A 19,615-nucleotide genomic window follows, 5' to 3' on the forward strand; every position below is an offset into this window, starting at 1 on the left:
AACACTTCCCCAACTTGCCCTTTCGTTATGCGTAACATTCCCCGTATTAATTTTTAAATAAAACAAAAACGTTTTTTAACGGTGCGATTGGGTCTTTTTTCCCACCCCCCCCCCCCCCCCCCCCCCCAGGGATACCTACCGCCAAGACCGACAAACATTTAGCCAGCGTTCCGAGCTTATGGTTGTCGCGGGACAAAGATATCTAAGTGTTCCTAGGGAGGGGGCGTGTTTAGGAGACACAAGATGGGCAGTTTTATTTCGCGATGATTTCGAGTTGTTAGGTAGTCTTATGGCTACTAGCACCTAGTATAGGCCACCAATAGAGATATCCTAACATCATACCTGAGGTGCCACTTATGCAAAAGTCGATGATGTTAATGACGTGTATAAGAAAGATGAAAGCCTGTAGATTGGTTTAAATATGGTGAATGCTTGTCTTACCGCACTCAAGTTTACATACGGAATTCACCCCTCTTGCCATAATTTAATGTTGGTAATCTTGTTCTACTCCTATTAAGGTTACTCGTCCATAGACAGTTCTCATAGCTATTTCAAATTGTTGTTAGCAGTTCAAAGTTTAACTTAACCTCTCGTTTTGTTGGTATTCCTCTTCTCATTTATGGCCCCTATTAGTTAGTTCGTCGTTTTTGGAATCTCCTATTTCCTTCTAGGACCAAACTGTACCATTATTACTCCGGTATTTTGGTGGCTTATGCCCACGTATCTCTTCACATCAGTAGGCCGGCATAACGAAAAATTCCCCATATCGTGTTCCCGCCTATCCAGCGCTCTCCGCTTATTATATTCGTATGGTTCGAGCCAATCGACATTTCAAAATCTCTCTCGTAGACATGTAAGACACTGCTCTGCGTATAAAGTGTTCTAGTCCGCTTATTTTCGCTCGTTAAACTAAGGGATCCTCCATAGACTATAGGGGGGAAGTTTAAAACTAGTGCTTTCTTCATATATTTCCCCGGTGTGGACCTTTGAATTATTTATCACTGTTTAGCTTTAGTCAACTACGTGAGAAATTAGAAATAAACAACTACTGCTTTGGTGACAGTTAACATCCTAACGGTACATGCAATTAGCTTATATATTTTGCGCGATTATCTCCCAACACTTTTAGTCATTAAATTTGTAATCTACTGGTAATCACAAGCACGTTACTATGGCCTTTATCGGGCTATTCTAGTAGTCCAACCCCAAAGACTATTAGGAGTAATAAGAAGTCTTAACAATTAGAATTGCTGTATGCCTTTGATACCTTCGACCCCTGGATTTGGTAATAGCGGTTATACTAAAAATACCCCGTCCTCATAATAAGAAAGAAAATCGTATTCAATTCGCTAAGTAACGTTTATTTAATTGACCGCCAATATATCAGCCTCCTGTTCCCCTCTTTTCTGATATTGAATCCGATCTCCGAGCCAGCGGTGTTTCCACTCTAGTACTTTCCACCGGCCCTGTACTAGCCTCCCGTTTTTCAATATTTCCCGACGCCGTCTCTGATGGATCATTTGATTTCCATGGATACAGTCCATCCTCCGACATCGGCGACGGGGGGATATCCAATCTTTCATATCGACCTTGACTCCGGGTAGACGATGATAGTGATGAAACCACGGAAGTCCCCCTTTCTAGTGTCGCCGGTGAGAGCGTGGTTTCCGCCGGGGGTACGTGGGAAGTACTCGCAACAACTTCCTCCGATTGCCGACTCTGCTCCTCGAGCTTCCCGTATGTTGGGATCTGCGAGTCGTACATCTCCTGCCGTTCCTGGTTCTCATTTTCCCGGGACCTGCGGAACCGCTTAACAATACAGATCGGGATGAACAAACCCGTGGCCGCGGCCACCGCTCGACCCAGCGCACGCAGGTAGCTTGGATCTTTGCCTCTTGGCTCCCTCTTTCTCCGCCGCTCTTTGGAGCAAAATGCGACCAACGACGCAAGGAATACAAGTCCTATTACACCAGCAATAACAACTAGCACAATAGCCCATGTGGGAATTGACGCTGGGTTTATGCTTGCGCTCTTTAATGGCGTGCTCTGCGAACTTAGGCTTGCGCTACTCGTCAAAGTACTAGATATGCTTGTGCTCGTGTTGTTCGGTAGCATGCTTGTAGTAGTAGTTGATGTAGGCTTGAGTGTAGGTAGAAGCCCAGGCGGGTGGGAGGGCCCATTTTGAGGGTAGGACGTAGGCGTAATAGTAGGGCTTCCTAAGATATCAGTTCGAGATGTAGCTGTAGAACCGGACGCAATAGATGGTTTAATTGAGGTCCCTCCGGGACTCCAGCTACCGCCGCCTGTCCGACTGGACAGACAGTCACTTGCTGCGTTTCGCTGGTCTAAGACGACTCGTAGTGCTTCTAAATTGACCACTTCCCCTCTGACCCAGCTGCTACTCGGCGCATGGTTGGGGCACTCGGTTGTATGATGTCGAAAAATGGCAACCATTTCACCCACGCAAGTTTGGAGTTTGGTGAGTGTTCCTTCGTCTTTTAACAACTAACGGTACAAGCATATAAGTTGCCTAGATCTATATAGTCGAGCTCCTAGATGAACTGCTGGAGACTACCTGAAGAAGGTGGAGTTTACAGCGGGCGTCCTGTTTATGACCACTGTGAAATGAATTTAGGGTAATTGGCTTATCTATTTCTGGATACCCGGTGCAGTTCACGGAAACATGTTACATAGCAGAACCCGACGGGGATGGGGCGCAGTCGGTGATCGCGCGGGTAGTATTGGCTCGTGCTACGCATATTAAACCTAACCAGAATCGATGCTTTAATAGTGAAACAATAGGGCTACAGCCTTTATGATATGGGTGTTATATTCGCGTAAACCTATCTGTTAAACATAGACGACAGGCTTATATGAATCAGACCCCATGGGCCGTGTCACCAACCTTTTCACATAAGAACCTGAACATTCTAATGAAACCATCGGTCTGCTTAACATCTATTTACTCGATTCGTAGGACTCATGCGATTGACTGAAGTGGGAAGTACAGATATGTATGGGGCGGTTGGGGGCGACACATCTCGACTATATATGGGGGCTTACCTGTTTTCTGAAATCATAGAATACGATGGTTTCCTTTCATACGATTTTTTAAACTATATTATAATATGGCTATTGGTTCAGCTATTTCTATTTCCCGATTTACTCACAGTCGTTTCGTCGATTGAAACATAGGGTGGTAGAAGCGCAGAGCGAGGGCCAGGAATTAAATGAATTAGCACTAGGTCGACTAGATTCGGCCAGCTTACTTACCCGTAAAACTGGGTGGTTGCATTTCCGTCGAGGATTCAAGCCACCAATATCTCAGACAGTATGCTGGCGCTATGAAGACGGAGCGGCGTTCAGATGCACTTTGGGTTGCAATAATCGATGGGGCTGTGCTCATACGCGTCGAGGTTTCACTCGACGGCCCCAGCTGACCAGATGGGGAGTAATCACCAGTAAGTATAAACTAGTCACGTATGGATAGCATGAGTAGCACGAGTAATATAAGCATCACTTTAACTACCTATTCTCTGTCTGTCTGCTACCCTCGGATGGTAATGTTACACGACAGTTCAGCCACCACACTAGAGACGTAGGTATATGCATTTGACTTGGACCAAGTCTCAGTGCTATTTTTATACAAAAATTCGTAACGTATAATTCAAAACCATTTACCTATTGGAAATGTTTCACCGTCAAGGGGCCATTGACATTATCAAGGAAAGAGATATATATATATGCGTAACTCAATATAATATGATTTGAGGGTAACCTGCCTTCTTATAAATCAAATCAAACCATTTTAGCATGATCAACCGCCCTTTAAGCCTTCCGTCCATTGGGGACGGAAGTAAGGGGGCAGCTTCATTCATCATAGATAGCCAAAGCTCGATCTATGGTCCGTCACCCTGTAAACCACCTTTGAAAAGGCTTCCAATCCAATGCTATGCTACGTGGGGTTGATAAACGAAGGAAGAAAAAAGGAATTTGATTTTTCCTTGGATAGGTAGTATCCTATTTATACACATTTAACTAGATTTTAACTTGTAAATAAGTTTAACTAACCATGAAATTCCGATTTTAGGTTCTATTGCGACCAAACCAGTGTTAGGTATTATGTATAAAGTACTTAATTAAAGATTAAAAGTCTTGCTTACGCTTTGAGTGAAGTAAAAAAAGAGAGATAATAGTATGACAACACTCATTTCAATATCTGGATTCTAACGAGGCATGAAGTTTTAAATACCTCGGCATCCCGAACTTCAAATGAAAGATCCCAACAGAGGCAGATTTACGAGGTTCTAATACCCTAAGAATTTGATAATGTTAAAACACGTAAATATGAATTTCTAGACTATTTATATTGTAGAATATAAGTGATAAGAAGGGGACTAATAATACGTTAACTGCTTAGCGAGTTAAGAGTCCTACGCGGGCTGGGTCTTGGACACCAATATTGAAGAAATATCATTCTTTTATATTCCGCAATCAATTTGATTGACTGCAGAGCCTATAAGCCGACGAATCATGCAAATCGCATATACCATTCTGTGCTTTCGTAAGCGATTATGCATATCTCTTATTCCCTTTGGAGAAGAAGCTTTGCAAATGCCAATGCAAATGAAGCCGCGATCTCGCAATCAGGCAGACTCAAGTTCCCCATGGTGAGGAAATTTCCGATCACCAACTTAGTCCACCAGCCTGGACAAGTGCAGACCGTCCCAAAGAGGGATTAGAAGTGTCTCTAAACGGTCGTTCTCAGTCGCGAGGTCGTTGTACTCCCTAATGGCAGCCACAGCGATGGCCTGGGAAGAATCGGGGTTATCGAAATCGGCGGGTCGCCAGGGGTTGTCCGGACCAGACTCGGCAACTAAGCCTTGGCGTAGTGTGTTGTCTGCTGCAATGATGCCGCCGGGGCGGAGGAGTCGATTCTTGGCACCTGGAGCCGACATCTTCAAGATCTGGCGTAGGTAACCACTATAGCCCGTCTTATCCGCGTCGATGAAGATGATATCATAAGGTTCGCTTATATCAGCGAGCTTGGTGAGACTGTTGGTATCCAAGAATATTAGGTTAGTTGTATCCCGAAGAAGGAGAGGAGGGGAAATAGGGCTACTTACGTCTCAGCGGCAGGACCGACATGTACATCGATATTCTCGAAGCCTCCATCCTTCCAAGCCTCCTGTGCTAACTTGGCGTACTCTTCGTTGTACTCGAGGCCAGTAACTTTACCCTGAGGGCCGACAGCATGGCTCCAAATCACTATCACGCCGTAAGTAAGTGTTGACAAGCTGGGAAGACTCGGCCAAGTCTCGGAGTAATGGATCCTAAACAAAATTGATTTTGGAGTACTAACTCCCGAGATAGGCTAAAAGGCGGAATGGATCTGGATATTACATACTGGCCGAGTAACCAACATAAACACCAATCTCAAGGACTACCAATTGCGTTAGTTATATTTCAAAGTACGTTATACTTCAGCATGTTATTTATAAACCTACCTCGTTTAGCGCCAATGGCTCGAGCAAGGAAGACAAGGGCCTGAGACTGGAACTCTGAGATCATATAGTTGGAGTCATGGCGCTCACGGAAGATTTTGTAATGGTAGTTTCGGATAGGCTTAGGGATAGTAAGTGATTGCCCCGACGAGTAAAAGGTAACCGCTCGGCCTAGCGCCTCGTTGGCATAGAGAGGCGTCGTTGACACCTTCATATTGCCGGTATTTATAGGTTAATTAATTGTATTAGTCGGTGTCTGATATGAGATGGGTTAGATATCTGATAAAGCTACCTTGGTAGGTAGGTACCTATTCTTTATGAAGCGAGGAATATAACATCATGGGTAGATACGTACATTTTTAAGGATGTCAGAGGGGACAAAGGGGTGTTGAAGAGAGTCTTTCAAGATAGTAGGTTGAAGAAAACTTGCCGACCGGGGCTGGAAAGAGAATTAAATAAAGAAATTATCAAAACCTCTGGGGTAATGGCGGCACTTGACTGTTGATAGCTGACGCGGATTTTGTGAGTTTCGGAAGTGACTCCTCCCCTACCGTGGGTACTTATACGTAGTGAGTAATATGGCGTCACCCCCACTAGTATTATACTTGGTCATGCACTTGGTCACTTAGTATCCTCGGTAAATGTATCACGAACCATGCTAACTTATGTAGACTCTTTTTAGGCAGCTAGGTACATACATAGAGCAAGCTCCTCCTATATCCTACACCGATCCCGGAGCCGAAAGCCGAACCCCGTATTATTGTGGCAGTGTTACTTTGACAGGCCAAGTCCGACGTCCAGGAGTCATGTAACCCGGATCAGATAAGATTATCTCCGACTTTGACAGGTGGAGCTGAGTCTAACCACTATGTAGTTACACAATGCCTTCTTTTACTAGAAAGTTAAGATCACCAATCTACCTAGGTACATACCTAGTTACCTAATATATAGGTAAATTTACCTAAGAATTCCGTGAATACCTTAGTAGGTACGTAATTCGAGCTTATTTAGAAACTTTACTGCTGCATACAACCACGGAAACCTAAATTCCAAATACATAGGTACTTCACTTTATAGGTACTGAACCATGCCGTCATACGAATACAACACTGATGCGGCGCCCGAAAGCTCGGATATCCGAGTCTATAACCAAATCCACGCAAACATTGGTCAGCATATCGAAAGTGTTATCCAACTTTGGCCTCACCCTCCTCGCAACCAATGCCGTTAATTGGTACATCTATCATCTTATACCACCCTACGTTAAATATTAGCGCTTATATTATATGTTTAACTCCGACCGTCTGGAATTTCGATAGTATTGCGAATTGGAACGTGTCCGACGTCGGTCGTGGGAGTCATTGGCGTATAGGGTTACAAGAAGAGATAACTACCATTAAAGAAATCATCGAAGAAAAAGACACTTCTCATACTACCGTAGCGGCAATTAGAGCGATATAGGAGCCGGACGTAATTGTTGTCGGCTTTTTTTTTTTTTTTTTTTTTTTTTTTGCGAACAGCGCTTCATTGCTATACAATGTGTGATAGGCCTGTTGAAGAGGGAGGAATGGCAAGGGACCGGCTGCGTATCGCCGGGCAGTATTCGAATCCTCCTCGGCCTCCGTGTCTTCGCCGGGCTATGGGCCGAGCTCCGGGTGGAGTGATTAAGTACTGCTCGACAGATGCGCGCGTTATATACATATTCTTCGCTTATACGGTGGGATTAGGGGCTCTGCAATAAGACTCAATGGTGTAAGGATGTATAGGGGATGAGGGGCGAACCCACTTTCGAAGCATTGACGATAGCATCCAGACCCTTCGCAACAGGGGAGGTAGATCCCACTAGGCCATAGATAGCAACCAGTATGCCGCTGGTCATTGCGCTTCTCATCTCCAGTAGGCAGCTAGGCGAAACCGACATTCGAAGGCGAAAGAATAAGGGACTGAGTCATAAATACTCATCACTATCTACCTATTCACACCGTCCATTAAGATAAATAAGCCCCAGTAATAAAATATCAATAGTTGGTAGAGATATAGATAAATAGGTGGCTATGTCGCTTCGACGCTTTGACGTGAATCGTTTAATAAATTGAAGACCTACACGATATACCATGTCGAGCTACAGGGAGCACAGAACCTACAATTCTAGATTGAGTTAGGTAACCCCTTGTGTTAAGTTTGTACAGTACCGTGCTTTACGGGATGAATGATCGAATATGGCTACCTCGGCGGCTGAATAGAAGATGAAAATCTCCACGTTGGGTGAAGAAAGATCATATAATACGCCGCAATTGTGGTATCACAACCTTAACAGATGTTGGCATCACGAAGTTTACACTGTTCGCACCATCAATGAAATCGTGCTTATGGTCAAGAGGGTTGCGTCGGGATTGAAAAGAGTCGGGAGAGCTCGGCTGGACAAGATATATCGGTACAGAGGGCAATATACACGGTCGTGGGATATGATGTTTTCTTGACTGATTTGCTCTTATAATCGATGTTCGGTCTAACCATCACCTCCTACCCCCTCTACTTTTATGTATTGTCCCCATTAATGACTCGCAGCCTCCCAAACCCACAACCATTTTCAAACGCCGGTACGAGTATGCTAGGTACCATCGTCTTTTTACTCTTCTGGCACACCGGAAAATAGGCCGACTCTCATGCGGTGACTCTATAAAATGGCATATTAGTATTTCTATTTGACAGTCAGATACGGTATGGTATTAGGCAACCTACAAAAGGTAGTTTCGGTATGACTACTCCTAGCACAGCTAGAAAGTTGATGGTGAAATACGTGAGGTCGTAATGGGTATAATGGGTACTTAGGAGGAAGAGCACAATAGGGACGCTAAGCAAGAATTTCTTGGCGGGGGTGTACTGTGCGCCATCGTCGATTTGTTCCCACATATTTAAGTTGTCATATGCGCCACTGTTGAAGTCGAAAGGTACGCCGCGAACGTAGTGGAACATAATGTAGGAGCCGAACATGTAGGAAATATTGGTTAAAGTCCAGGACGTCTCCTGGGAAACACCGGGTATAACATCCCAGAGAATCTTGAGCGCAACGATCAGAACAATGTGGATGGTCCACGCCCCTGTTGATGTTCTCTTGTTAGTTAAATTTTTCCAATGCCAGAATAGCCAGGCCACGAGGAATATAAACCCAGAAAGTGTATCCTCATATACAACATCTTGACATACCTTTAGCGTTGACCCAGTTCGCATTGAGATTCGGGAGAGTGGACTGATCGTTCAGCTGCTCTATCGGCTCTTGCGGTTCCTGATATATCTGAAGGATGCTGCTCGATCTCCGCCTCCTAGCTGACTGAGAATCGCCCATATCGAGATAGGTGGTACCTCCCCGTCTTGGAGGATTTGTACCAACGTCGTAAGAGACGGTGCGGGGAATGAGGATTGGGGAAGACACTTTGGCGGTATTGGAGGGAGAATTCGAATTGGTATTTTCAGATTTGTTCGTCATCCAGACAATTCGACCTGGACAACTAAAATTTTCTTCGGCGTGCCGAGGAGATGGGATGCGAGTAGGATACTGCTATTGTGACGATACTCGAAGAAAAGGGAGAGACTAGCCAGTCGAGTGTTAGACGCAGAGGCGGAGTAGTAGAAGACCAAGTAGTCTAAAGGGTATCGCAGAGAATGCAGCCGATGCTGAAGAGTAAAAGAAAGCTAGAGATGCCGTGTTAGGAGAGGAGTCGTAAAGGACATGAGGGATCGAATGTCTAATGCGAGATGATGCAAGATGGAGCGACGAGAGTTTCTAATACCGTAACCCCCTAACTGGGAAAAGACGAAGAGTGGAAATAATTGATTGACGATGAATGCAATTAGCTGAAGCGTATTACGAATAAAGTGGAAGATCACGAAGTTTAGAAGAATGATAAGAGGTTAGAGAGAGAGAGAGGTTAGGTAGGATCAGGTAATACTTGGACAAGAATGGTTATGGAAGGCGATGATCAAAGAGTAGCAACGAAGTAAATCAGCAGCATTTGAACAAGGACAGGTTTACGGGATGGGTACAAGGGCCAAGGGCCAAGATTTGGTGACTTCCCTGCTTCCATTGGACAAGGGGGTGGGAACGACTTGCCAATTACCAATGAGTTACCCCCAATTTCTCAATTTCTAGCTAGTAATATGTACCTCGTACTAGGTACCTATTAGGTAGTCTGCACAGCCTGGACCGCGTGGCTGCAGCTGGAGATTTCGGGAATTTGCTGGGTCTCCGGTCATCTAAGTACCTGGTAGGTAATCTTGCTCTGAGCTTTCCTCTAAAGGTACTACCTTAGGTACTCGCTATCAGGGTCAGGGGTACGCAGAGAGTCTCACGAGACCACGTGATGTCTGGATGTTCGATGTAGTCTTCCATTCCTTCCCAAGTTGTCGGGCTCCGCGTGTCGGGCTCCGCGGAATTCGACTAGAATTCTTCATCTCTTTAGCCTATAGCTGCTTAGATGAATAAACCTATCAGTCTAAAGCAGTATGCAGCCCCGCTAAATGTTACACTAATCTGGTTACATGATTAGCGTGTTTCGATTTATAGATCGCCACAGTGAAATCTGCTGCCGCTTGGACGTATTGCCCCTGGCAGTACGGTAAGAGTACGCAACCGTAACACGGTACGGTATGTTATACGTACCAAGTAACAACATGTTACCAGGGTGCATTAATTTCTGAAAAACATTTGAAGAGCCGCATCATCAACATTCATCAATTTGATGAACTACGTATTCATCTAACCTACCCACCTCCAAACCCTTTAACGACGCATTTTCAAAGTTGCGATCCGCAAGGGAAGATCACTCCCGTCCCCGAGATCTGAATGCGACCTTGTGCTATTTTAAAAGAAGAAAGGGTTTGTTTTGGAAGGAATATTTCCTTAGGAAATACCTATCCTTATCATTTTTCTTGTCTTGCGCAGCTTCGACCTACAGCTCGTATCAAGAGCGCGGCAGTTGCGGCAAGATCATAGCAAGTAAACTTTGGTACTGCATTATTTTGCCCCACACAAAGTATTCCACGCTTGTGGATTTCACTCTTTTTTTTCATCCCTCATCCGCGGTATCACCATTACTCTTTGTTGTCGCGCCCCGTTCACTAAACACTAAACTGTGATGAGCGGCGCTACCGAGGCATCCGCCCCTAACTCCGGCCAGGGCGGTATTAGCACTCCTAGTGACTTATCCAGCCAGAAGCGGTCGCGCGACTATGGAGAGCAGCTAAAGGGCTTGTCCCCATCTGATGATGAAGATCACCAGAAGGATAATTCGTTACCAGCATTGAAGAAACAGAAAACGGTCAACTCCGATAGTGGTGATGACTCAGATCTGGACGACGGCGAAATAGTAGAGTCGAGTCCAAATCCTAGTTCAGCACATGCCCAACCCATCACCGAGGCTGTAGCAGGTCCCTCTAAAACACATGCCCCTGACAACGTTGCGCATGAGCCTTCTGAGGATGGTGAGATTGACAGTCCCATGGCTAAGCCTCAGGAGTCTGATGAATTGGACCAACCTTTCTTCATTGACAAGACCGGGAGCAAGCCTGATCAACATTCAGGCTGGAACCAAGGGCTTAGTCTAGGTGCAAGAACGTCATTTGGGAAGCCAGCCGCAAACCTTTTCCCTGCAAACTCAGCTGCTAGAGAAGGGCCTATGTTGTCCTCCACGTCTTCGCAGCGCGATCGTAAAGACAGGATTGTTCAATATGGTGGCGGTGGAAGAGAAGAAGATGATGACGATGAGAGGGATAGAGACTATAAGCCGCCAACTGAGTCGCCTGACGATCAGCCACCGGTTAGATTTACCGTCGATGGAAACACATGGTATCTACCTCATCTAAATTTTCGAGCCAAAAAGCATTCTGTTGCTACGGCAGACTTCTCCAATGACAGAATACAGACCTGGATTCTTGCATTTCTCGAGAGGAATGCGAAGGGTGTTGATCGCGTGTCTACCAAAGTGGTCCGAGAAGGATTCACTAGCCATCTAAACCTTAAAGGAGCGAATCTTTTCAAGGGCGTTAAAAAGCATGCCGACGCTGCTACAAGTGCGGCTCAAAAGGCTATAGATGATGCCGGCCTTGGGGAGCTGGTTGAGAAGAAGGTTAGGCAGTTCCAAACACGGAGAAGTAGAAATACCAAAGAAACTAGGGTTACTAGGGTTACTAGGGCTACTTCGGCCAAGGAGCCCAGCCAAGAAGATACTATACCCGCTACAGATAAACGAGAGGAAGTATTAGTTGATGAGGACGAACTGCGGCAACAGCGAAAGTATTTCCCGTGGGCAGAAGATCCAGCTCAGCACTGCCTGTCATGCTCCGGAGTTGGGCATCGTGCTCATGAATGTCCACAGCGCAACTGTAAGTTCTGTGGGAGCCAGGAACACGCTCTGTTTGGCTGTCCCACGAAGCAGAGGTGTTCCAAATGTCGCCAATTAGGGCATAGCAGCGCGAAGTGCGAGGAAAAACTTGCCCTCGCGTTGGATGAGCAAGGCGGTTGTGCAATATGTGGCGCCGAACACACGGAAGATTTGTGCTCCGAAATATGGAGGAGCTTCACTCCAATCACTGATTCCCATCTGAAGGTCAAGGATGTCCCGGCGTTCTGCTACACCTGTGGCGGCGCAGGCCATTACGGGCCAGAATGTGGGTTGCCGGACAGGGGAGATAAAGTGACAGGAAAGACGACATGGTCACAAACCAATCGTCTTCTCTACATAGACCAGAACAGCCAGAATATTGCTATCGCTTGGGTCGGCGTGGATCAAAAAGAAGATTTCCACATTCTTGGAAGGGCAAAAAGGCAGACACACACTCACTTCATCTCTAGCGAAGAGTCCGAAGAAGAGCTTGTTCATGCGCCTATCAGAAAGGCAGAGCCTCGAAGTCAGATTAGGATAGCAAGCAATATCGGATCGTTAGGGCAAAGTAGTAATCAGCCCAGACCGCGTCGTAATAACGACCAGAGTTATAGCCGTCAGAACGAGAGAGAGTTCTCGCCTCCGCCTCTACCTTCGTACTCCCAAGGCAGTGGTACCTCGTCTTGGCAACCACCTCTTCCTCCAGGACCGCCACCACCCGCTCAGAGGAACGGGTACCAGGGTTCATTGCCGTCCGCGCCTACCTCTCTACCCCCGCGTCCGCCGGCCTTCAATCAATCGCCCAGCAGAGGCGGTTCAGGCAGTAGGGGTGGTCATTTCAATCGAGGCGGTCGAGGTGGGCGCGGCCGAGGAAGAGGTAGAGGACGAGGATAATGGTTTCATCACTTTAACAGCATGTTGAATACGTTAGATGAGTTATGTTCTTGTCAAGCCAGGGCATGAATAGTCACCGCCCAGGTGCAGAACGGATAGGTCTCATGACCGGTTATACCTGAAAACCTAAAATATGGGTTAACCGAACTCGATATGAGGTGTATTGATATATGCTTACTCTGTATTTGAGGCCAGGTGCCAACCACTAGGTTAACACATTATTATACATAGCAAATTTCCCACCTTTATTTTAGCAGCCCTCTATTCTTTTTGGATTTGAGGCTTGTATCAGCAGCATCAGGAGGGATGGCTGATGTGTGCTTAGTCGTGTTGTATGCGATTAGTACCTACGACGCGATGCAATAACAGGTACCTTAGGCACATTTCTAGAAAGCAATAGTAGCATATTGAACCGTTTACACAAGGTATTCGAACTATTGAGGGAAATAGGCTGTTGCCATCGACCCTCTTTAGGAGTCAAACCCGGAATCGCTTAGGCGAAAGCCCTCTATCTTCTTCGTATTTGGTGTTCTACTAAGTTTACCGACCCCATGGGATCCCTAACAGCGAACACGAAACCATCCTAAATGTAAAAGACGTACGTCTATATCCGCGTCTATGTATACAGATGGAAAAGGGAAAAGCCGACCTTATATCCTAGAAGATGTTAGTCGGCCCTATTATGTACTAACTAACCAAAACCAACTGTAGCCAGTTCCCTTATATTGGTTGTTTGCCATGAGTCATTCCATCGCCCGGTTAGCTCAATCGGTAGAGCGTGAGACTCTTAATCTCAAGGTTGCGGGTAAGTCAATGCTCAACATCTGAGATTTATTTACCATCTTTGCTAACATCACCTTAAAGGTTCGACCCCCGCATCGGGCTCAATTCCTGATGCTTCCCAGACTTCTGGGATTAGCAACCCTTTCTTTCTTTTTTTTTTCTTTTGTCCTTTTTTGTCTGTTTGTGGGTTCAAATAACTTTTTTTTTTTTTTTTTACCAGGGTTTTATCTTATAATTATTCGGAATAAAAGTCGGGCCGATGCTACCTAACTGAGGTCGTTTCGAAGTACGATCGTCAACGTCTTAACAGTTCCATTTCATCCTTTGGTGATAAGACGGACTGGAATTATAGGGCCTCAAGCTCCCTCTCCTTAAAGGGATACCCTAAGTGTGCCGTGCGCCATGGATCCACGTTGTTGTATTTGCCCAACAATTAAGTATAATATAGCCAGCCAGCATTAAGATGTTAACATGAGGGTCATATACCTTAGGTACCTAATCTTCGTCCGGCGTATGCGATTCTAGCCCTAGTAATGAGCTTACGAACTTTTGATAGTTGGTAGAACAATGCGAACCGTTTTATTGTTTGCCCTTAAACAATGGCACAATCCTCTTGTTATAAAGACTAGATAGGACAAGGTAACAACGACACAAGAGCCGAATGAGATCTCACCATGTGAGTGGAAACAGTACCCTTGTTCACAGTAATAAGACATACATATATATAATATATCTCTTACTGCCAATAAGCGTCAGCGTGTTTACTTATTCCACTTTGATCTGAAAATGACTTCACACCCGCAGCACACCACCAAGCCTACCCTCCCCAATGTACCACCAGCACTCAACATCAACCTCCCTGGCCTCGGCAATGCATCGCGTAAGAAAGATTCCCAGCAGGGAGTCCAACACGCATCGGGTTCGCACATAAACATGTCCCGCCGTGTTCCCGGCTGGGAGAGAAAGACGCTCCCCCCAGTAGTAGCAAATCCGAATTTGCTCCCTCATCCCCCTTGGCAGGCTAAGGCCAAGGAGCCAAAAAGCCCGACGACTATGGACTTGATCCTGGCAAATGCCGCGGCCAAGTCGAGGGACCCGGCTGCTCATGCGTTTTTCCCGCGAAGGCAGGAAAGATATGCTGCGGGATTTGGACGCAGAAAGCCCGCGTGGAGCCGGCGTTAAGTCAAGTTCAGAGGACGAAGTTCACCGATTATTAAGTTAGTGAGTTTAAAGAAGAAAGAAGGCCTCATTTTAATGGTGATGGTTGCGGTTTTTTAGAATTGCTAACTGGTAGTTGCCATTTCCTTGGCTTGTGGCAAGGAACGAGCATTTTAATATAATATCTTCTTCATATTTTCATTTACAGTCTCATATATATATTCTTACGTAGCTTACGTAAGCACCTCATCTTATTCTGGAGTTATTTGGAGTCTTACATCTTAGGCTACGATATCAATAAATTGTAAAATTATTACGAAAAACACATAAAAGAGTTTCGAAAAATGATCGTGATACGTAAAACAGAAGATTTGAAGATTACCTTTATCTAATCTAATTTTACTCTCAGCCACATGTAAAGCAGACATGTACTCCAACCTACTGGTAGTTTATTGTGACACATGAAGCTATAATAAGTTATTCACCCTTATAAGTCCTAACAATTTTCAAAGGTCCCCAACAAACGCCGCTCATCAAAGAACACGGCTTTTGTTTCCATAGAAATTTTGTTAACCCGGCTGCCGAATAGTCGACTAGAAACATATTTCAGCAGGGAGGACCCGTCGAACACATTACTACGACAAAATGCATTTTCGTAATAGTATCTGTGTGTGAGATCTACCAATGTACATTCAAATTGACTTTGTTCACGTGTCAGCCAAACATTGAGAGACGTCTTGAGTGTTTGTAAAAAAGATTTTTGACACACTTCCTCGGGTTTAACCGATCACGGCCAAGGCCGGCATTTTTTTCTGCTTTCAGACTCTTGTTTGCTCGTAGAATCGAACCCGAGGCTTTTTTGGCATATAATTTTTGCAAGTGGTCCGTCTTACCTAGTGGCGAGGGCTTGTACGACTTAATCGGCATCAAGCATATGAGACTCTTATTTGTCGAACACACCACTGCACCACTAGGTAATTTCGTAATCGTATATACGCCATCACGATATATCTAGCAGGACTTGGGATTAGATAGTGCATTGGAAGGAGACCGGCAAATTCGAACGGGTAAGTGCAGTTAGTGATATGCACGTTACCGCTCAGGTGAAGACGTAAACCTAGATACTGGAGAGGTGGTGCTAAAGTATTCAGAGGGTGGTTTAGGAGGAGGTTAAAAACGATCTAGCGCTACCTAGAGATGTCTTTAAAAATATGTCATGTTCTAGATACAAGACATGTGCCTAATCAAATAGAAAGAGACGGCTGTCTTCGGACGATACTCAGTCAATTTCGACGGGGAGGCGATCGGATAGCGGTGGGTATATCTTGCGAGTATAACCCTACGTACCTCCTAACATATTAACAAGATCTTGCAGGAAGTGACATCCATCAGAGTGCCTATCTACCAGTGAATCCCCCTCGCGCCAGTCCTTCCGTCTCCGGGATACTACCGCATATGCTCGCGGGCTCTCGGATACCACAGTATAACAGGAATGCTATATTGGGAGAGCCCCATGCGGCGTAGATTTGGAAACACCAATTATGATGCATGCTACTATTGTAGGGTAAAATGTCTTGTATCTATGATACTTGGGGGCCAAGAGTTTGGTGAACGTCGCTTTCGGATGTCGTGAAAGGCTTCCTTGAGGGGTTAGAGATAATATATGGATTTATATAGACGTAAGTGGATGCTCCTATCTGTACCTATGTTTACGCCCCCTGGGGTAATTTTGTGGCTTCTTAATGTTGTAGTCGAGATTAAGACTGGTTCGACAATCGATCTTCTTCGAGGGCAGCGCAGTCATCATGCGCAGAAAGTGTGGTAAGACTCTGGAATATAAGTAGGCAAGGCTGGTGCTACGCTTCTCGGTCGGCACTTATATAAGATGGCGGGGAGGGTTCGTGATCGACACTTATGCAGAAGAAGGTAGGATTATAGGACATATGTAACGAAGGCTGGTGTTACGTCTTGTTTTATAATGATAGAATCATAATCTATTCTATGATGGGCCGTCTATGGGGTCGTATGCAGCCGGTTCAGCTGTCATGTTACCTCCTATTTTCTATACTTAACTAACTGACGGGTACCTACACTATCTGACGTACGACGTAACGCACCACTCTCGCATCTTTACTAAAAACATGTGGTTTTGGGCGTGGTAAAGCTGGAAACTCCAAACTCACTTTCCAGGACGTACCCGTCCTTTTCCCTACTTCGTTCCACAACGACTGGAATGTAGTCTCATCATGCAGGAATATCCTGAAATGTTCCACCTCGCCTGGTTTATCGCTGCCTATATGCACCCCAAACAACAAAGCCGGACTTTCTGCGCTGGAATCCTGCCGAAAGAAACGCACAATGCGCTCGCAGATGACCAACTGCGACTCCCAGCTAAATAAGTGGAAGAAATTCGACGCATGTACGATGGACATCTTCCCGTCGAGCGTTCTAGCTAGAGAGCTGACCGCGTACTCTTCCTCAGGGAGCAGCATGTCTCCTGCGACAAAGGTCGCTTTCAAAGTCTCACGGTCGCGGAACTGTTCATACCCCAACTCGAGGAACTCGGCATGTAGGTCTGTTCCATACAGGCGCGCCGAGTCGACGCCCTCGAAAGCGAGCCGTCGAATCGTCTGGCATATGAAGCCCCCTATTTCGAGGAAAGTATCCTGCGAACCAGGCGCCTTGAGCCGCTCGATAGCTTTTTGCATTTCCGGCTCGTCATCGCTGAATTCGAGGAGGCGCAGGTAGGTAAAAGAACCGATGCAGGGGTACTTGACGACTTCCCAAGCCTTGTCTCGCTATGTGATATGAAGCGATGATGATTAGGAGAGACGGCCTTAGGTTAAAGAGCAATTGATTGGTACGGGGAGGGTGTTCTTCTCTTACAATCTTGAAGATCTCTGCTTCCACTTCGTCCGGAGGGATCTTACTATACTTTTCTAGAATCTCGCGAAATCGGCCGTATTCCCATGGGATCGTGTCCATATGCATGTCCTTTCTCCATGTATCGTCGTCTCCGGCGCCGAGCTGCTTTTCCGTTTCCTTGCCCCACTTCTGCGTGTTAACGGCGCTGGTGATGCTTGTCATGTTGCGATGTTTTGAGACTGAGCTGATGACTTGGGTACTTGTTAATTTGCTTGTGAAAATAAGGGGAACGGGGCTACTCTGATGGAGAGGGTTATTTTTATATTCTCTCTCGCTTTTGAAATACGTACGGCGTGCTTTTAATCACCGGGGAACACCGGAGCTTACGGAGATTTTCTGAGTCCTATCCCCCTCAACTGGCATAAGTTGTGATGATCCCTTGGGCCCTGGTAATCCGCGGAGTATAACGTAAGGAAGGCTCCACACGACTTATTGATATAAAAGGAAAAGACTAATAACGTAGGACCAGTTGTCATGTTTAGCTAGTGGAGGTGATGTCTTATGTCAATGCACAACAAAAGCCAAACCTATTGTGTAATTATGTTATACTAGATCTTATTTATGTAGTAATGGTTACGAGCATCCCTAAAGCTATACCTACCTACCTAAGTAACCTTCCCTAGTAGATCTCATTCTTAACTCATGGCAGTCATCTCTATCAAGGGAGTACTGTTTTATGTGTGATTGGGTAATGTCGAGCTACAGTGAGTGTTGCTTAATAATTAGAAGTATCAATATTAAACCCTACCCCCTTAACAAAATAGCTTCTTAATAAAGAATGTGATGTAGCGAAAGGTAAATTTTACACGCGGCTTGTAAATAAAACCTTAGGTTTAGGCACTCTGTCCTCCCCTTTTCTTTTTCTCGCTTTAATTAGGCCTTTCACATTCAGATCGACTAACCCTCTACTCACTGTCTTAGAGGATGAGGAGTTGAAGTGTACGGTACACTACTCGTAAGTCCTAATAACTCTAGGTTCATGGCTTGGAAGTCTAATTTGTGATGAATGACAGGTTTGATGAGATGCTAAAAGCAGCGGCGGAGTCAAGTGACAGTCTCAAAGAGCATCCGTTTGAATCGGACAGTACCCATTGCCCCTTCTATGCGAGACACGAACTTCCGGTCTTCGAGTACTACGCCAAGTACCCGGATAAAGCCGCGCGTTTTGCGAGGGCTATGGCTGGGGCAACTAGAATGGGCCTCCACATCAAGGAGCTACGAGACTGCTTCTCTTGGGAAGCGCTCGTAGGTACTGTTGTCGATGTCGGCGGTGGGAGCGGCCACATATCGATAGCTTTGGCCCGAGTAAGTATATTCAAATCCCAATCTGTCCCACCCCTGTTCTTCTCGATGGGTTACATGTGTATCTTACATTATTCTTCGTTCTAGTTGTTCCCGCACCTCAACTTCGTCGTACAAGATGGCTCGAACAACATGCTTGCCGAAGGCCGCGCGCTCCTGGCAGACGACGTCAGAGAACGCATCACCTTCGTGCAGCGCAGCTTCTTTGAGCCACAGCCTCTCCGAACAGATGATCCCGCAGCGGCATACCTATTCCGCCAGTGTACGCATAACTGGTGCGGTCGAGACGTCATAACCATGTTCCGATCCTTCGTTCCCGGACTGGAGTCCTCTGGGCCAGCGACGCCGCTATTAGTCAACGACATCATCATGCCTGAGCCCGGCGAAAAATGGCCACGGCTGCTAGAGCGGGATATTCGACAGATCGATATGATATTGATTAGCTACGGCGGCAAGCAGCGCTCCAAGACGGAATTTGAGGTGTTGTTGAAAGAGGCGGATGCGCGATATGAAGTCCACAAAGTGCATGCAATTGGACCACTCGGCTTGCTGGAGGTATATCTGTCAGGGTATAGTAAATCGGGGTGGCTACAGGCGCCATGTCTGGATATTTAATGCGATCTTCCTGTCGGTTACCTTATCTCGCTCTGTCTGCAGGACTGTATATCA

At 45.8% G+C, this 19,615-nt stretch overlaps 6 protein-coding genes and 1 pseudogene across 7 annotated transcripts; 3 read left to right on the forward strand and 4 right to left on the reverse strand.

Moving 5' to 3' along the window:
- Positions 1–1,383: 1,383 nt before the first annotated feature.
- On the reverse strand, positions 1,384–2,636 carry F5Y00DRAFT_274707 (uncharacterized protein; the record flags this gene model as incomplete). The annotated part of the gene is made up of 1 exon (XM_048013408.1): positions 1,384–2,636. Exon 1 carries the CDS (start codon positions 2,452–2,454, stop codon positions 1,384–1,386), a length of 1,071 nt encoding a protein of 356 aa, XP_047859879.1. The 5' UTR covers positions 2,455–2,636.
- Positions 2,637–4,348: 1,712 nt separating this feature from the next.
- On the reverse strand, positions 4,349–6,119 carry F5Y00DRAFT_249807 (S-adenosyl-L-methionine-dependent methyltransferase). Its single transcript, XM_048009650.1, has 5 exons — positions 5,860–6,119; positions 5,508–5,760; positions 5,408–5,443; positions 5,127–5,268; positions 4,349–5,055 (listed from the first exon to the last, which is right to left on the reverse strand). Exons 2-5 carry the CDS (start codon positions 5,716–5,718, stop codon positions 4,695–4,697), a joined length of 750 nt encoding a protein of 249 aa, XP_047859880.1. The 5' UTR covers positions 5,719–5,760; positions 5,860–6,119; the 3' UTR covers positions 4,349–4,694.
- A 2,014-nt stretch (positions 6,120–8,133) lies between these two features.
- F5Y00DRAFT_267037 (ORMDL family-domain-containing protein) lies at positions 8,134–8,850 on the reverse strand (the record flags this gene model as incomplete). Its single annotated transcript, XM_048012018.1, has 3 exons — positions 8,134–8,181; positions 8,247–8,605; positions 8,712–8,850. The coding sequence occupies 3 exons, from the start codon at positions 8,848–8,850 to the stop codon at positions 8,134–8,136; spliced, it is 546 nt and encodes a 181-aa protein (XP_047859881.1).
- Positions 8,851–10,493: 1,643 nt separating this feature from the next.
- On the forward strand, positions 10,494–13,528 carry F5Y00DRAFT_219756 (uncharacterized protein). The gene is made up of 2 exons (XM_048005636.1): positions 10,494–13,376; positions 13,490–13,528. Exon 1 carries the CDS (start codon positions 10,640–10,642, stop codon positions 12,776–12,778), a length of 2,139 nt encoding a protein of 712 aa, XP_047859882.1. The 5' UTR covers positions 10,494–10,639; the 3' UTR covers positions 12,779–13,376; positions 13,490–13,528.
- A 3-nt stretch (positions 13,529–13,531) lies between these two features.
- On the forward strand, positions 13,532–13,608 carry F5Y00DRAFT_t157 (annotated as a pseudogene). Its single transcript has one exon. The product of its transcript is annotated as a tRNA-OTHER (tRNA).
- A 3,198-nt stretch (positions 13,609–16,806) lies between these two features.
- On the reverse strand, positions 16,807–17,869 carry F5Y00DRAFT_274715 (uncharacterized protein; the record flags this gene model as incomplete). Its single annotated transcript, XM_048013409.1, has 2 exons — positions 17,606–17,869; positions 16,807–17,517 (listed from the first exon to the last, which is right to left on the reverse strand). The coding sequence occupies exons 1-2, from the start codon at positions 17,804–17,806 to the stop codon at positions 16,807–16,809; spliced, it is 912 nt and encodes a 303-aa protein (XP_047859883.1). The 5' UTR covers positions 17,807–17,869.
- A 798-nt stretch (positions 17,870–18,667) lies between these two features.
- Positions 18,668–19,561, forward strand: F5Y00DRAFT_267041 (S-adenosyl-L-methionine-dependent methyltransferase; the record flags this gene model as incomplete). Its single annotated transcript, XM_048012019.1, has 2 exons — positions 18,668–18,949; positions 19,034–19,561. The coding sequence occupies 2 exons, from the start codon at positions 18,668–18,670 to the stop codon at positions 19,559–19,561; spliced, it is 810 nt and encodes a 269-aa protein (XP_047859884.1).
- Positions 19,562–19,615: the final 54 nt, after the last annotated feature.

This window comes from Daldinia vernicosa (genome assembly GCF_022497035.1).
Source record: "Daldinia vernicosa strain CBS 139.73 unplaced genomic scaffold F5Y00scaffold_91, whole genome shotgun sequence".
In the NCBI taxonomy this organism is placed as follows: domain Eukaryota; kingdom Fungi; phylum Ascomycota; class Sordariomycetes; order Xylariales; family Hypoxylaceae; genus Daldinia; species Daldinia vernicosa.

What these genes read in the sequence shown, in the direction of transcription:
- F5Y00DRAFT_219756 (XM_048005636.1), top strand. Translation starts at nt 10,640, where the DNA reads ATGAGCGGCGCTACCGAGGCATCCGCCCCTAACTCCGGCCAGGGCGGT.
- F5Y00DRAFT_249807 (XM_048009650.1), bottom strand. Translation starts at nt 5,718, where the DNA reads ATGAAGGTGTCAACGACGCCTCTCTATGCCAACGAGGCGCTAGGCCGA. An exon ending in AGCCATTGGCGCTAAACGAG is followed by an intron (nt 5,444 to 5,507) that starts GTAGGTTTATAA and finishes CGCAATTGGTAG; the next exon opens with TCCTTGAGATTGGTGTTTAT. An exon ending in TTATGTTGGTTACTCGGCCA is followed by an intron (nt 5,269 to 5,407) that starts GTATGTAATATC and finishes ACGGCGTGATAG; the next exon opens with TGATTTGGAGCCATGCTGTC.